This window comes from Zonotrichia leucophrys, chromosome 7, assembly GCF_028769735.1.
Source record: "Zonotrichia leucophrys gambelii isolate GWCS_2022_RI chromosome 7, RI_Zleu_2.0, whole genome shotgun sequence".
Classification (NCBI taxonomy): Eukaryota; Metazoa; Chordata; class Aves; order Passeriformes; family Passerellidae; genus Zonotrichia; species Zonotrichia leucophrys.
This window is the reverse complement of record NC_088177.1, coordinates 26,370,404-26,387,395: the sequence shown is the minus strand read 5'-3', so window position 1 is coordinate 26,387,395 and position 16,992 is coordinate 26,370,404. Positions and strand designations below refer to the sequence as shown.

Sequence of the window (16,992 nt, the reverse complement as noted above, 5' to 3'; positions counted from 1 at the left end):
GTAAAGAATAACATTCTCCTACATTCAGCTGTGCTTACCTGCTACCCAGTCAATTGCAATGCCACGGATCCCATTTCGTCCTATTCCATTTGTAACAACATTTCTAAAATAAGAACCATCAGGTTTAATTTTACGTATTGCATTCTGAGAAGAAACTGTGCTACTGAAGTCACACCAGAAAATGAAACCAGAAGGCATGTGAACATCCACATGAAGTGCATTTCGTCCTGAAATATTTTGAAAAGTATTAATTAATGATTTTTTATAGAAACTAAATTCTTTAAAGTATGTGCTATGCTAGAAAGAAATGCCAAAATACCAGGCATTACAAGATTTTTTCCTATTATAATATTCACATACCTCTTCCTGCCAGTGGTACCATGGCTTCAGAGTGATCTGATGTCTCTAAACTAAATCCTTTAATTGCAGAGAGCATAGAAACAACTACAAATGAACTGTATGGGGAACAGGTTCTGTTATCAGGATTTAGCTGAAAGCCAGTAGCACAGGCACAGGTGAATAATCCACCAGGTACAGGCAGGCAAAGCTGCTGGCACACTCCAATATTATTACTGCAGCCATTTGTGGAACCGGCAGAATCTGCAAAAGACATACATGGCAAAACAAAAATCTCAACTGTATCATCACAAACACCCATAGATATACACCCAAATGCATATAGTTTTATAGTATTAACAATCAGCTGACAAAAATAAAGATCCTAATCAGAATACATTTTAGCACAGATGTGACAGCCATGGGTTTACTGCTCTCTTGTCATCTAAGAGCAATGGGGCCAACAGCTACATATAACAAATCTGAAGCTAAAGTAACAAAATTTCTTAGTCAACATGACTTTAGTAAAACTACAGGAGTTAGTAGAGGCCTTAACTAGATGGTGGAGCATCTCTTTACCAAAACCAGGCAAAATGCTGCTGACACTTTTCCTGTAAACCACATCAAAGCATACCTTTTGAAAGAGCAACCATTCTGTCTCTAAGGAAAGTCTGAGTTTTTGCAAGTTGAATATCCTGAAACATCTCTCTACAAATACTCACTGTCTCTGTAATACACTCGTAGGCTCTTCAGTCTTGGGACATTATCTCTCAGTACGACTTTGTTTGCACCGGTGGCCTTGTCAACTCGTTCAATCACTTCATAATCTCGATCAGTGTAGTACAGAAAGGTCCCGTACACAGCAACTCCCCAGGGATGAGAAAGATGAACCACCAGAGTCACACGATTTGTACCATCCAAGTTGCCTCTCTCAATCTAAGAAATCATTTTAAAGATTAGGATTATATTTCCTATAGCAACAGTTCAGTGTTACAATATAAAACAAAAATGCAACTCATGATATTAAAATCTCTTTTGTGCATTAAATATTTAGGTACAAGGTAGGAAGAAAAGGCAAGCAGTATATGATTTCTGATCTTATACTTTTGATGGTATTTAATAACAACTATCCAGATTTTGCTTGGTCCTGCAACTCCCATTTATAAAAGAAAACTGAAGTAACTAAATCACTCATGTGAACTATAGATGCAGAGACAAGTAAAGAAATAATTATTAAAAATATATCTCCTACCATCCCTGTGCTTGTGACAGCCCAGTACAACTTCTGTTCCTTAATGTCAATGGTAAGAAACTCCACATGGTCCAGGTTGCCAGTGAAGAGGGTTTGTATGCCTGAGCCATCCATGTTTGCACTGGCAATCTTTGCTGGGACTCCACTGTCAGTTCCCTGGTCTGTCCAGTACAGCTTCCTGGAAGAGACATTAGCAGATCTGTTAGCAAAACTGGCAAGAGAAATCAGTGGGTCAGAGTTGTGGGAGCATACGCTTAAAACCAATTCCTCTGTCAGTCAAACACCTCAGCACAGGCTGAACAGAGCTCATGCTGAATCAAACCACAGTTAAAAGAGCTTATTTGAGAAAGAATGCTTGTTCTCTCAACAAAGAGAAACACCTGCTTCTCTTGAAAGAGAGGAATGCCTCTTAAATAACTTTTAGAAATCCTTAACCTCGCCTATTTCATTCCATGATACCATCAGCAGGTAAATCCATCAGCAGGTAAATGCAGTATATTATAACTAGAACATAAAAGGGCACCTCCTTATAATAATAGTAATAATTCTGTTTCACAGATGGCTGCAACACTTCAGAGTCAGTTTTGTTTCAATTTTCAATTAAAACAACAGAATCAGAAAAAATCTAGATGAAACAAAAAAAAAGGCAAATTGTTCTTTTTGGGAACAAGCAGCAAAATTACATTTAGTGCTATGCTTTTTAACATGTGACATTTTTCCCATGTAATACATCTTTCTAGGCTCAAGTCAGACATCACAAGATATTTTACAGAAAGACTTTGGAGTACTCTTTATTCTGGGTTCCCATTTTTCAGGGATTTTTTCATAATCATAATATTCTGATTTTTTTTTACATTAAAAAATTGTACTATACAAGTATATTGTAAATTAAGGAGGATGAACATCTATGTAATAATTTAGGAAGCTATGCACTTATTTTTTACAGCTTAAAAAGAGTAAATAAATTTCACACACTAATGAAACAAACAAATCTGTGTCAATTCCAGGATGAAAATCCTAAAAAAACAAGAAAATACGGAGAATACATTCATGAGCAAATACAATAGCAGTTTTGGAAATTTACCCTCTTGCTGGATCAACTGCCAAACCAATTGGTGTGCCAGCTCCCAGAGAGGTGCCATCATTGGTAATCAGTGTTTTCCTGTACATTATGTCACCATGCAGCTTCAGGACCTATGCAAACATTGACCTTATCAGACCATGCAATATAGAACTTACAGTGCATTTTCAAATTACAGGAATGAAGCCTAAATCAACACAGAGTTGAAATTGCAGAAGACTTTCTTGAATACCATGAAGAAAAAGCACATTGTTCTGTACTCTAACCACCACCTTTCTCTAACATGCACCCCTAGAAAGAGCTGCTTGCAGCTAAGAACCTCGCTATGATAACAAGGAAGGCTCCTAAGCATAAAAACAATTTATCTTTCAGTTTCCATATTATCTTCAAGGCCTGAATGGTTTGATGAAATTCTGATTTAGGAAGTATCCCGTTTCACTTGCTAAAATTAGCTGCCTTTTAATTTAATAGTAGGCATTTATATTTTGGAACAAGAACACTAATGACTGGGTTTATTCACAGTCACTACTATGTAATATATTACTTATCCTCCATTTCCCTAAGCTGAATGACAATTTTATCCTTCACATACCATGAGACTGCTTGTCCCTAGAAAGCCACATGATACATTATCAAAGCATTTGGGAATGGATGTTACTGCATACAATGGCAGCATTCCTTTACTATCAGAGGCATTGCTTTGGGATCATTGATTTGAAGTAAGGACAAAAACAGTATTAACTCTAGTCATCATAGTGTTAAACACATCTGTGTGTTAAATACTAGAAGCCGAAGGCATTGTAGGGAGAAAACAAAAAAAGAAATTTATACACAAATAAAGTTTGCAGGGTAGATCTATGCACAAATAAAGTGTCCAGAATATATTGCTTTCAATCTTTTTGACTATTTTTAAATTTAAGTTTCTGTTCAAGTTCGTATTTTTCTACTGACAGATTACAGTTTAAAGTAAATCTAATTTAAGTTTTTCACGAAATAAATATTACTAATTTAAACCTGTATACGTAGCAGTGAAAAATCTAGGCTCTTATTTTCCAGTTGTCCCTCTTAAATAATTACCTCAATTGACTGTGTCCCTGGGTTTGTGTAATACAGGTTTGCAGATATCCAGTCTAGTGCCAGACCAGTAGGAGCACCAATAACAGCAGCTGGAGCAAACACTGTCCTGTTGGCTCCATCTGACCTCACTCTGTGAATTTCACCCTTGGAAAGAAAAACAACAAAAGTTTAAAAAATGTCAAGAGCAGAAAACACTCTTCTATTCCAACTATACTAGCACTTCTTTTATACAGCAATCTTTTCTAATGCTAGCACAGTTCTAGGCAGAAGAAGGCAGAGATAGGGCAGAACCAGGAACATAAAATGGAGCACAGGAACTACAGAAAGATCTTTTTTGCAGAGGGTGATCCATGACTGACACAGGTGTGTCAGCCCTGTTTGGGAGCAGCCGAAGCCTGAGGCCGGCAGGTCAGGGATGCAGCTGGGGGGCACAGCCCAGAGGCACCAAGGCCTTTGGCAGGCCTTGTCCAGACCCACCCAGAGCAGACCTAACACCAAACACTGGCCCTGCAAAGGCGCCTGCCATTCCACTTGCCAGGATTTAACTTGCTGTTAAGGGATGGATCAGCCCTTGACCTCCCACACTATTGTATATGTCAGCTGTGTCTGCTGGCTGACATCTGTCAAGAATATTTTTTCAGACTGCAGGGAAGATGAAACAGATTCCCAAGTACTTCAGTAGTTTCTCGGGCAAAGATTTGCTTAAATAGATCTATTTAACTACTTCATTGAACTAAACATTCTAACTTTAAAAGAACAAATAATTAAACAATTTTTAATTTATTAGTGGCACAGAATACACTTTAAAATTAGTTATTTTTAAAATTGTATTTACTTCAGAGCTGCAAAATTTAAAGAAAGCAAGTTGGGAAAAAAACCAAAAATATTGTGTGGATGAAACATAACAAGTTTGTGTGAATTGTTACCGTTAAAACATAATTACAGAAATCTCCTTATCTACCATCATATTTCTCCAAGACCTAATTATTGCTTTTTTTGACAAAAAGAATTGTTTTTAAATTTCCAAGAGTGAAGGCATATTGTCTTCAGACAGACTAACAGAGATTTTTTCCTTTTGAAGTGTCCATTCACAAAAATTAAGCATTTTTTCCTCTTTTGTTTTTTGTATCAAGTTAGCCTTATAGAACACATCTAGTTTCTTAGTTCGTGACCAGCAATAAAAGCAATTAGTCAAACAATTATAAATAACTATTAAAAATTAGCTCAAATTCATTTTTAAATCTATAAGCCTCACATGTGCTACCTGGAAATTTTTGTTTTGAGCCTGCAAACATTTTCAACTAAAAGAAAAGGATGCTTCTCTATGACGTCAGTTCATTAAGTGCTCAGACTCAATGCACACACATTCATCCTAACGCTAAGTGTCACTGTGTCCAATGCACGGTGCCCTCGGAGAAGTTTTGCAGAGTTGGCTCCTGAGTCAAGGGAGCAGAGAGAGCAAACTACAGCACAGCAGGGCTGAGTGTGGGTCTGTCAATGCTCTCCAACATTTCCTGTTCATGTCTCTGAGCCAGGAAAAAACATTAATCAGATGTTTCTGCTGACAAAAATAAGAGCTACTTTACAAAAGAGACAAAGCTTCTTTAATTGTCCTAGGAAAACAACCAACCAAACAAAATATTAAAAAAAAAAAAAAAAAAACCACCAACAACAAAAACAAATGTTAACATATTTCAGTCCAAAACACTTTTCAAAAATAAAAAGGTAAAAAGGTTTTAATTTAGTGCACATTTTGAACACAAATACTAACTTACTGGATTTTCAACCCAATAAATCATCTGTTCAGAGTCATCAAAGTCAACATCAACACCATTTTGAACTCCTGCTATTGGAACCATAGCATCATTTGTCTTCTCCTCAGGGTTCAGAGAAATTCCGTAAATGATATTATCTCTTACAGCAATAAGGAAAGGGTGTTCAACTGTGAAAACAAAGAGTAATTCAGAGTTGCTTCTGGTCAAGAAAAAGGCATTATGATATGCTTTTCCCTCCCACCCAAAAGTTCCCTGCTGCTGAGAATGGTTCAATATTACCAGTGATGTTTTGAAACTCCTTACACAGAGGTTTGTTCCCTCACTAGGAACAAGGTTATCAGTTATTTAAACTGCTGTACCATTTTAAGTTTCAGCACTGTGCAATCACAATACAAATTCTGAGCAGAAGGAAGCAAATAAGGCAGGAACACTCATTGCCAGACAAAGGAAGGATATTTGTGCAGCTGCTCTAAGCTGCTTTTTCAAATCTCTGAGAAGGGGAACCAGCCAAAGCTTTGAGGATTCTGCAGGACCTGCCTGTGATAGGCTCTAATGCATATTAAGCAGGACCCACAAGCATGGAACAACATCACAGGGCAACTGCTGATCATTATTACAAAATATAACTGCAGTACTCTTTTCTGGTTTTATCCCTAAGGGAACAGACATACTCCCTATTGGTATATTTACTTTTAGGTAAACTTGTACCCTTCTGCTTAAATCTTATTAACAAGGGCAATGCATCAGGTGATCTGAGAAGGTGCATCAGAGAGCTGCAGAGGGAGAGTCAGTAACAGCATTTCTCATCTGCTAGGGACTGGGGAAGAGAATCTGCTGAACACACATTCCCTCCCCTTTTCCTTGTGTGTTGGTCATTGGAGAACAAATCCTAGCCTCTTCCCATAGGCACAAGCTACCACCTAACAGGGAATTGGGCTGCTGTAGAAGTAACCCATTGAATCTTTTATAATAGACCAAAGGTTGGTTTGGTTTTGATTTTCTTTACTGGCTGCTTAACACTTTTATATAAATTTTGCAGTAAAAATTCTGGCATGAAAAACCACAAAACACAGCATCACTGCACCTCTCAAAATCTCATAAGTACTGCCATACCTCTCATGCAGTTCCTGTTATCAGGAGAAAGGATCCACCCGGAAGGGCATGCACAGGAAAAAAAAAGTGGTCCAGATGAAGAAAGTAAGCACAGATGGCTACAGGGGGATGATGCACAGGAATTAATACCTGAAAATAAGAAGGGAACTATTAGCAGCTATAACAATATAAGCAACTAGAGAGAATATTCTCCTTGCTACTGACATTAACCCAGAACTAAGAAAGTTTTGCTATTTCTTTAAAATTAAAATAATGAAATTATTTCTAAGAACAACAAGGAATACAATTTACTTGTGACAGGATACAATTTTCCATGGAAAACCAGTACATTATCATAGTAATCTTTGCAATTTTTATGCATCACAAAAAAATGTTCAAACTCTATTTCAAACTTTTCTTAACTGCATGAGGAAACATGTGGGATTTGCAGTCCTTGAATGTAACCCGTCTAGATGGGAGATTTAAATTATTTGCTGAAACTTCTTGAAGAAACTAAAGAGAAAATAGTTGCAATGTCTTACTCAAAGATAGTGGGAATTCAATGCCAAATTTCTTAGCTTACTTTGAAACTGTGAATGAAAAGTTGTAAAATGTAAAAAAAAGACACTGAAGATCTCTCCTGACTGATATTATTACTATACACTAAAATTCAATCTAAACCACTGCCACAAACTTGCTGCAGAACAAGATTTTTCAGAATGAGTGATCTTCATAAGAAAACAAAAATCAGATTTTGAGTACATCCTTAGCAATGGCAGCAGACCTTATTCTAAAAAGCTTGGGAGTTCCAGGAATTCACAAAATTGTTACTAATATAAAAACTAACAAGAACTGAAAACAAATTAACATGACAATAAAATAATGGCATAAACTCAGAACTCAAACTGTAAGAAAATTGTTCATGTCACCAGTATAAAAAAATCTAAACTGTGGTTAGTGTAAGATCCAATGGTTTACAAAATAGAAGAGTAGATGACAGTTTTATTACTGCATCTGGAATTTCAATCAGCATGTAATTATTCCTTCATTTGTCAACATCAGTATGTTTTGCTATTCTGCAAGTACTCTATTCTCTCCCTTTTTGCCTGGCCACATAAAGTACAATAGAATAATTCAGAATGAAAAATTATAAAGTGTACTAAATACAATGAAGAAAAAGAAGAAAAAATTCTCCAGGGATAGAATTTTTTTTTAAATCTTGGGTTGTAAAATAAAATCTCTCAAACCATAATGATGGTGAATAAACTAAGGCTATGCCCTGCTAACTGAACAACTGACAGTGAGAATAGGCAGCTTTAGTTCTGAACATGTCCGAGGAAGGCTTTGTTCCAAAGCAAATCCAGCACTGAAAGTACCAGTGCCTTGCTCAGATACTCAGGGAAGTCTCCACCTTCCCTGGCACGGGGGTGTATTTTGAGGAAAAAAAGAAAAAAAAATAATATTTATTAGCTGGAAACACTCCATACACAAGAAAAATAACTAAAGCTGAAGGATAATATTCATATCAACATGCTCAACACTCTTCAAGTCATGCTATGAAATAACAAAAAAGTCTGATATGAAAGATCTCTACCTAACAGAAATAACTTAGGGTTTTTTTAATCTTTAAGCTGCAAGAGATCACCTGCACAAGATGTCAGAGAGAATATTTAATGCAATGAAGGGGATTATTTATCATTATTGTTTCATTGACTAAAATAACGTAGAAGTACTTTCAGAGAAAGTTGATGACAGTAATCTTTTCAAAAACAATTATTACTGCATGAGAAATTGAATCTAGTATGCCACAGAGAGAAATTTTTTAAATTAAAATGCTTTCCAAAAATGCCTCAATTGTCTTGTAAAAACATTCAGAACAAAGAGCAAGAAAATGGCACATACTACCTCCTTATTATTCTTTTTGGCTAGTCATCATCCTGAACTGCTGCCTAGGTGGTTGTTTTCCCTAACACCAGACTGAACAGTTGCAAGTCAATAGTATGAATTATTTGCTTTTTTTAACCCAACCCATTTGCTGAAAAGACTGATTCTTGGTGTTTTAATGCACGACATCACTGCATGCTTATTTCTGCAATTACCAAAGTTGTTTTGATGAACTTACCATCAGGCTGCTTTACAGGATGGACTGCCACAAGACCCAAAGGCTGGTGAATGTTATAAATCATAACTGTCTGGTTTCCTCCATGCCATTTATTGGCCCGAATTACTCGATTAGTATAACGGTCACTCCAGTACACAAAATCTTCAAAGACAGTTAGACCATGTGGATGCTGCAATATCTAAAAAGGCAAGGTTGATTACCAATTTACCTCTGGAGATTTGCAGATGTAAAGCTTGCAATGAAGTAATAACAGAGGTGAGCATAATTTTAAAATAAATAAATAATGAAGCAACTGTGTCTCAAAATGTATTTTTTCAGAAAAAAAAATGAAATGCCATCTATAGTCTAAAAATAATACATTTATAATGAGGAAAATATATATTTCTTTTAAGTGGAATGCTATATAGACCCTGTGAGATAAAGAGAATGAGGAATTAGCAAAGCAGTCTAACTACTTTGGGTAGAACCCACAGATAAAGAGCCAACTGTAGATTTTCAAAAGCACAAGAGGAAACGTCTAGTGAGAATTATGGACTTGTCAAGAACTTGCATTCTTGATAAGCTCCCCTAAAATTTACCAGAGGATCAAAGAAGGAGGTTTATCTAGATTTCAGATAACCAGGAGTGGAAAGATTGCCTTGGCTCCTATATCACACTAATTGTCTCTCCAGCCAAAAGTAAAAGCCCCAGCAGTCAATTATTGAAAACATCCACATGGTTATTGATACCACTTTCTGTGTGCCAGCTGAACATCTGCACTATTGTGTTGGTACAAGGACAGTGCTGCAAGCTGCCAGCAGCACTTCACTGGGACACAGACTGTAAGAGGGATTGTCTTGATGGAGTTGCTGCACACAAGTCACAGCACAAAACCCTTCACTCCTGTCAAGAATAGTAGCAATAACCTCACAAAATACCAGGAAACGTTTCTCCAGGCTTTCTCTACTATCTCTGCCTACAGAAAATGTACCACCTAGTTGCAGCAGTGTCAGATGGCACCTTCAGATTTCATACATGCAGACAGAACACATGAGAATGCTATAAGGCACCAAGTCTACAGGCAGCTCCAGACTCTGCTGAAGATCTCCTGAGAGACTGAATAGGATAGCAGGTTCTCTTTTTCCAGCAGCAGGAAGCAGATAAAATACTTCACATCTGCTTCACTCAATAATTTTGAAGAAAAATACACCCAAGTCTATGACAAGCCAATATATTTTCAGTACTATCAGCAGGGACACAGGAAAACAATGGTTCCTTATTAATGTCTTACCAGATCACTTGCAACCACCTGTCGTCTGTTGTTTCCATTGTAATCACAGAAATCGATATAGTCAAGATAAGCATCAGCAAAATAGAGAAGTTTATTTGGATAATCAATGGACAGTCCATTGGGCCAGTAGATTTTATTATTAACAATCACTGTGCGCATTTTGCCATCCATGCTGGCTTTTTCAATTCGGGGGTTTTGGCCCCAGTCCGTCCAGAACATTACATGAGCACTGAAAAAAGTAACTCATGGTTAGCAACCCGGGAAAAAAACTAGCAGCCTATTGAGAAACATTCCATAAAGAGTCATTAGCTAAAAAGTAGAAGCAATCTTTCTATGAACAGTCCTACATAATGATACTGAAATAATTTACTTTATGCTTACAAAATAATTTACAACATGCTTACAGAAGATACTACAGTAATTTCTGTTATAAAAATTCTCGTAATACTTCTACTGTTGTTTCTATTTGTCAATAATAGCAGCTACTGGTTTTGTCAATATAGAAGCTACTGGTGTCACTGGTTTTTAATGTTTATTATAATCTCATCCTCTGACTGCTACATAATAATTTAATACAGGCTTACACTCTAACAGGTATGCATTGATAATGTTAACAGCATTGAAATTGACAGCAAACAGAGTTCAAGGCAATGAAAACCTCAAAAAAAAAAGAGTTAAATTTTGTACATGAACAGTTCAAATCATCACATTAACTCTATACCACTTGCTGTCTGAAATGGGAAGGTGCTTCTGTGATAACAATACAATCTGGATAATTATTTCAGACTTGGAAGTATGAAGGTAGGCATATGACATGAAATGACATTTTTTGTGGTATACCACCAACTGAAGTGATACATCATAATTTTGAATTAATACTTCTTAACTCAGAAGCAAAGGAAGAAAAATATTTTATAGGTAAAAAAACATCTTGTTGCACTGAAACAGAACTACATATCACCAGTAATTACTTAATGACTTGAAATATTAATCAACTCTGCAAACACACTAAATTGTTCTAAGTTGTTACTTCCACTTGTCATTTACAATTCCAATACAATTTGGACACGTCTTAAATTTTAATAGCTACATCATAAAATAAGTATCTTAATAAAAAATAAAATGAAAAATCTTACTCAGTTCTAGGATCTAACACTAGTCCTCTTGGGTTTGTTATATTTTCACTGATCAGCACAGTCCTGTGGCTCCCATCCATTCTGGAGACTTCAATTGTTTCCAGAACAAAGTCTGTCCAGTAAAGGTTACGACCCACCCAATCCACTGCTATACTCTCAGTCACAGTGACACCACTGTCAAACACCTGTTCAAGAACAAAAAAGCAGGTGGGGGAGAGGAATAAAAAAGACTATATTAAATTTTACCCTTTGCATTTCTACAGATATGGAAAATTATGAACCAAGTTTCCAATATCTTCTAGGTCTACAATGCAGAATGAATCACAACGTACATATCCAAAATGATGGCAAAGCACAAACCCAAACACTCCTACTAACTTCAGCAGGTCTATTGAAGGGGTTAGAATTTACTAATAGGAAAATCAGTTTATATTGTGATGCTTTAAAAAGGGCTTCTTGAAAGCATTCAGTTTCCCTTTTCAAACAGCTATTTGAAATGTTAGCTTAGCTTATCTACAAAGTTGTTTCACTTTGTCTCTGTTACCTCTTTTCTTACTATACTTGGATTTTCCCCTTCTCCTTCATTAACTAAAGATGCAGTGTCTTCATTTTCTCTCCATAAAAGACAAGAAAACTTACTCAGCAAAACTTACTATTTTTCGGTCAGTCCCATTTTGATAAGCACTCCAGATTTTATCCTGTGTTGTATCAGACCAAAAGATGCGATCTGTGACTGAATCAAAATCAATAGCCACAATATTTGTCCCATCCCGAACCAGAGAATAAATACTGTGTGACTGAGAAGTGATGTTATCCACAACAATTTGGTTACGACTTGCCACCAGCAAAAGAAGATTCCCAGATTCTGTCAGAGGAATAGAAATTAAAATAAACCAATGAGCTATTCAACAGTAACTGGGAGAAAAAGAAACACTGAGTAATTTAACATGACTTTATAGCATCAACACTGTAGTATCTAGACATAAATATTGAAAGGACAAATTTAAATCAATTCCCAGGCCAAGATATAGTATCATATCCAGTCTATCCATCCTGACTTTTAAATCTACATTGGCTTTTCTCCATAACTCTTTTTACAGACTTCCCTCCCAGGCTCCTGTCTGGACCTAGGGTCCTATTGCCCACTGTCTAACCAGTTTGCTGCTGACATCCAGCACTCATTCCTCCATAAAACTCTTTCATCTCCCACTCCCGATTCAACTCCCAAAGTTTTTGGCACCTCCAATTAATCTACTCAGCCTGGTCTCCCTCCTCTGTAACCCATCTTCTCTTTTTTCCCCCTTTAGACCATGTGGGAACAAGGGAGAAGAAGCAGATTACAGGAAAGCCGTAGATTGCTGTAATTAGGTTGCACAGATAAGATGCTAAAAGATAACTGAAGAGCATCAACCATAAAGACAGCAAAGTACAAGAAACTCCCTATTAGTAATGGCCAAGCTTACGTGCAGGGAAAATGCAAGTGTCTTCCACAACCTGAGTATATCCCTAAACCAGGAAACTTGTAAAGATAAATTCCACGGGGTTTATGGCTTCTCTGCCCTGTCAGTGTAGTATAAAAGAGACCAAGAACAACTGGCATCTAGGCTGCATCAGTGATGTCTGCTCCTTAGAAATGAGCAAAGAACAGCACAGGCACCAGGTAAGTCTTATGAGAGGCTGGGATTTAAACACTTTGTGAGCATTGAACTTTATAAAAAGTTAATTTTGGGCTATGGCTTACAAGCCTCTGACATTGCTTTTCTTCAAAATATTATTTTTGATCATTGCAAGCTAAAAAAAAAGTGTTCATTTAAATATACTATTTCTATGAAATATTAGTTTCTAATTAACCCTAGAGCTGACAGTTTTAATTCTCATGGTCATCTGCCATGAACAGCTCTAAAATCACCGCTTTTAAGAGAAAAAGATCATAAAGGCAAAGTGTTAGCAGTTAGGATTTTCCCTTTAGTTGCTTTCTCTCAGGGAATTTTCTCCCATTTGTTGCTAAAAGATAATTAACGACTGGTACTTAAGAGAGACAAAGGATATAGCCCAGGCAAAGGGGGACGAGTGCAGCTGCCTGCACTATCTAGCTGAGGGGCATTTTCTCGGGAAGGGCAGCAATAACTCGAGATTTTGGCTGGGGACTGAGGGGCTGGGCTGGACTCCATGCTTTTGCTGTCGGCATCAGAGGAGCACGGTCGGTCGAGCTGATGCCACTGCCAGCGCCCAACCCTGTATTGCTTCTTCCTTACTGTGGGTGAGTCTCTGCTTGTAAGAGCAGCTGGTCGACTGACACCTTATTAACACCCTGTCGCATTAGAAAGGGCCTCCCCATCTACCTGAGTGTCTCAGGGGAAAACCCGGGACCTCGAGCCCCCTCCAAAGAGGCTCTCCTCCGGCTGCACGGAGCGGGCCTGCCGCTGCCCAGCCCGGTTGTTTTTCTGCCACTGCTCCGGGTTTTCGCTACACTCCAACCCTGCACTCCTGCCTGCCGGGAGACCCCTGCGGCTCCGGCTACAGGTGTGGAGTTTCTGATACATTTCCTTTGCTACTCTGGGGTTCCAGCCGCCACTCCGAGGTTCCTACTGCAGCCCAATTCCCGATCCGGCCCGCTGCCATTACCCCGCGAGGCAGACGCAGCCGAGCTCGCGCCACAGCGCCCCCTGCCGGCGCAGGGCAATCACCGCAGCCGCCCGGCCGGGCCGGAGCCAGCAGCGCCCCTGGCGGCCGCGAGCGGAACTGCAGCGAAGGGAAGCGCCCGCAGCCCAAGGGAGGCGGCCCCTGGGCTCCGGTTCCGTTCCGTTCGGTTCCGTTCGGTTCGGTTCGCTGCTGCTGCCGCCAGAGGTGTTGGCTGTTTGTCTTGTTACACATATCTACATGTGTATATATATTAATAAAGAACTGCTATTCCTTTTCCCATATCTTTGCCTGAAAGCTCCTTCATTTCAAAGTTAGTATAATTTGGAGAGAAGGACGTCATGTTTTCCATTCCACCTTCTTTGGCAGACACCTGTCTTTCAAACTGAGACACAAAGCTGGACAGTTCTCAGGCACTGCTGTCATTCTTACACTGACATCAATGTTTCTCACCTGCTGCTTTACAAATCCTCCCATTGGCTTCTAGAATGTATCCTTCATCACAATAACACCTAAAAGATCCTCTCTCGTTGTAACAGTGCTGACTACAAAAGCCTGGAGGGTCACATTCATTAATATCTTCACAGGTCTTGGAGTCATTTGCAAGCTGGTATCCAATAGGACAGGTACACTGAGCTCCAAAAGGTCCTTGAATACATTCATGAGTACAGCCAGCATTATTGTCAGAGCAGCTTTCCTGATCTGAAGACGGGTTGGGGAGAGAGATAAGCAAATAGTCAACAAATGCTTCCTGTGATAAATTTAAATCTTTACAATTGTATTATTAGCCAAATATTGCTACTAAAATGACTGCAGAATCTCAGTTATGCAGTGTGAGAAAGGACTGTGGTGATTATGCAAAATGCAGCATACACAGTGCGCATTAAGGCAGGTATCAACATCACATGTCCTGAATCTCATCAAATGAATTTCAAACAGAAGGCTGTCTAATTATATACAACAACTTTTTCAAAAATAGCTAGAAATATAAGAAATTTTACTTTACCACTCCAATCCTAAAGTTGTATAAATAATAATTTAAAATAGTTTATAATCATACCTGGCTGGGGTTCATCTGAGAATGTGCATTGATTAAAGAGAAAAAGGAGGAAAGAAGGAAAGAAAAAGATTATGTTTAAATCAATTCATAATCAACATAAATACAAATTCTTGCTACAAATTAACTTCTTGATTTTAATCATGATTCTTGAAGTTAAAAATTTAAAAGAGAATATTAAGGACTGAATCACATTTCATCTGAATATAAAGCATACTATGCTTTAGTGAATGTGTCCAGGAACACAAAGTTCATTCACATGTAGTTATATGAAAATCTAAAGTCAGTGGAAGTCACACTGGAATTCAGAGCACAAGATTGGACAGAGCAAATGAATTCCTCAGTCATCATTGCAGTATCTTTTCACTGAAAGCAAGTTCCACTTGAGCTCAAATTACATTGTGCTTACATTTCCATCAGAAACACTGTGACATAAAATAGAGCATGCTGAGTATTCCATTTCTTTCTGAAGAAATGACACATAGTCTACAGTAAATACTTGAAGAGTAACTTACTGCACAGTGGGGATTCATCAGCTCCATTAGGACAGTCAGCAGAATTGTCACATACTTTGCTGAGGTTCACACAGATACTGTGACCTGGACACTGCCACTGCCAGCTGGGGCACCGGAAGGGCTGAGTTGGGCAGTCCCTCTCATCGCTCATGTCCCTGCAGTCGTTATCCCCATCACAGATCCACGCGCGGTACACGCAGTTGCCATTGTCGCAGCGGAAAAGCGACGGAGGACATGTTCTGGGAGGACACCTGTGATGCTCATCTGAGCCATCTGCACAATCAACATGGCCATCACATTCCCAGTGATCAGGAATACAACTGCCATCTGATTGACACTGGAATTCATGCTGGTGGCACATCCCTGGTGGTCTTGTAGCTAGAACAGTGACATGCAACAGTTCAGAAGCTGTTTCAACTTTAGACTGAGAAGCAAAACCCCTATGTTCAGTTCATCTCTTATATAACTTATAGTTACAGTGCTATTAAGAACTGTGTTGCTTTTAGATCCGGCCATGGATTCACAGTCAATCTGCAGGACATTTCAAAATGTGACTAATTTAACTCCTACTTTATAATGTGGTCAACAAGGCAATTCAACTATTGTTATACCTTGAGCAAACACATATTTATACCTATGTACCTGTCCAAAGCTACAGAAAATCAGTTTCTTTTTCACCACCCTGTGTTGTAGCATTTTGACTAATTTAAGTGTAAAAAATTACTCAAAAAAACTTTCAATCTAACTCTCGTGAATACCAGATTTTCAGATTAACAAACTTTATTTTGCTTTAAAATCCTGTGACTGAAATGCCAAGTAAAACAAAATGTTATAGCTAAAAGGAATGCAAACTGTCCTCTTTGTCTGAGCCATCTACTCTCGCTAGCATAATCTGCTTAGTTCCAAGATTGTTGGAGGGATGAAGCACCTCTCCTACAAGAAAAGACTAAAAGAATTAAAATTGTGCTCCCTGGAAAAGAGTAAGCTTAAGGGTGACCTTACTGTGGCCTTTCTTATAGGCTCCCTTCAGGTACCGAAAAATGGGGAGAAAATTTTTAAAAGGGCATGTAGTTACAGGACAAAGAGGAATGGCTTCAAACTGAAAGAAAACAGGTTTAGATTTTATATTAGGAATAAATTCTTTACTGTGAGGAAGGTGAGGCACTGGAACAGGTTTTCCAGAGAAATTGTGGATGCCATATTCCTGGAAGTGTTCAAGACCAGGTGGGATGGGGCTTTGAGCAACCTGGTCTAGTGAAAGGTGTCTCTGCCTAAGGAAGGGGGGTTGAAATTAGATTGTCTTTAAGGTTCATTCCAACCCAAGCCATTTTATGATTCTATGATATTCTTGCACTGGAATCTGTGTTTGAAATTCCTGCTCAGGAAAATGATGTAAAGACAAGTTTCTCTGAAAAGAATATTAAGATTTCAAAGGCAGTATTCGACATAGCAGATTAAAGGATATCTCCAAAAGCATCACTTAATAACTGAAGTATTTCTTTCAGCATCAATATACTTACGGCAATTGGCCTCGTCTGAGTGATCGTTACAGTCAAAAACGCCATCACACTGGTAGTAGGTGCTGATGCACTGGTCTCCACTTAGACATTTAAACTCTGTGGCGCTGCAGTTATATACT

General features: G+C 38.2%; 1 protein-coding gene across 1 annotated transcript in view; it reads right to left on the bottom strand.

Moving 5' to 3' along the window:
• Positions 1–16,992, bottom strand: part of LRP2 (LDL receptor related protein 2) — a 108,769-nt gene that overhangs the window by 44,000 nt on the left and 47,777 nt on the right. Inside the window, exons 24-38 of the mRNA XM_064718583.1 lie at positions 16,874–16,990; positions 15,354–15,731; positions 14,235–14,483; positions 11,795–12,006; positions 11,142–11,326; positions 10,006–10,234; positions 8,736–8,913; positions 6,635–6,763; positions 5,522–5,688; positions 3,747–3,890; positions 2,673–2,782; positions 1,589–1,766; positions 1,059–1,272; positions 361–600; positions 39–227 (exon numbers count right to left, since the gene is read on the bottom strand). Coding sequence (XP_064574653.1) covers positions 39–227; positions 361–600; positions 1,059–1,272; positions 1,589–1,766; positions 2,673–2,782; positions 3,747–3,890; positions 5,522–5,688; positions 6,635–6,763; positions 8,736–8,913; positions 10,006–10,234; positions 11,142–11,326; positions 11,795–12,006; positions 14,235–14,483; positions 15,354–15,731; positions 16,874–16,990 — 2,919 coding nt within the window. The remainder of the gene's footprint in view (positions 1–38; positions 228–360; positions 601–1,058; positions 1,273–1,588; positions 1,767–2,672; positions 2,783–3,746; positions 3,891–5,521; positions 5,689–6,634; positions 6,764–8,735; positions 8,914–10,005; positions 10,235–11,141; positions 11,327–11,794; positions 12,007–14,234; positions 14,484–15,353; positions 15,732–16,873; positions 16,991–16,992) is intronic.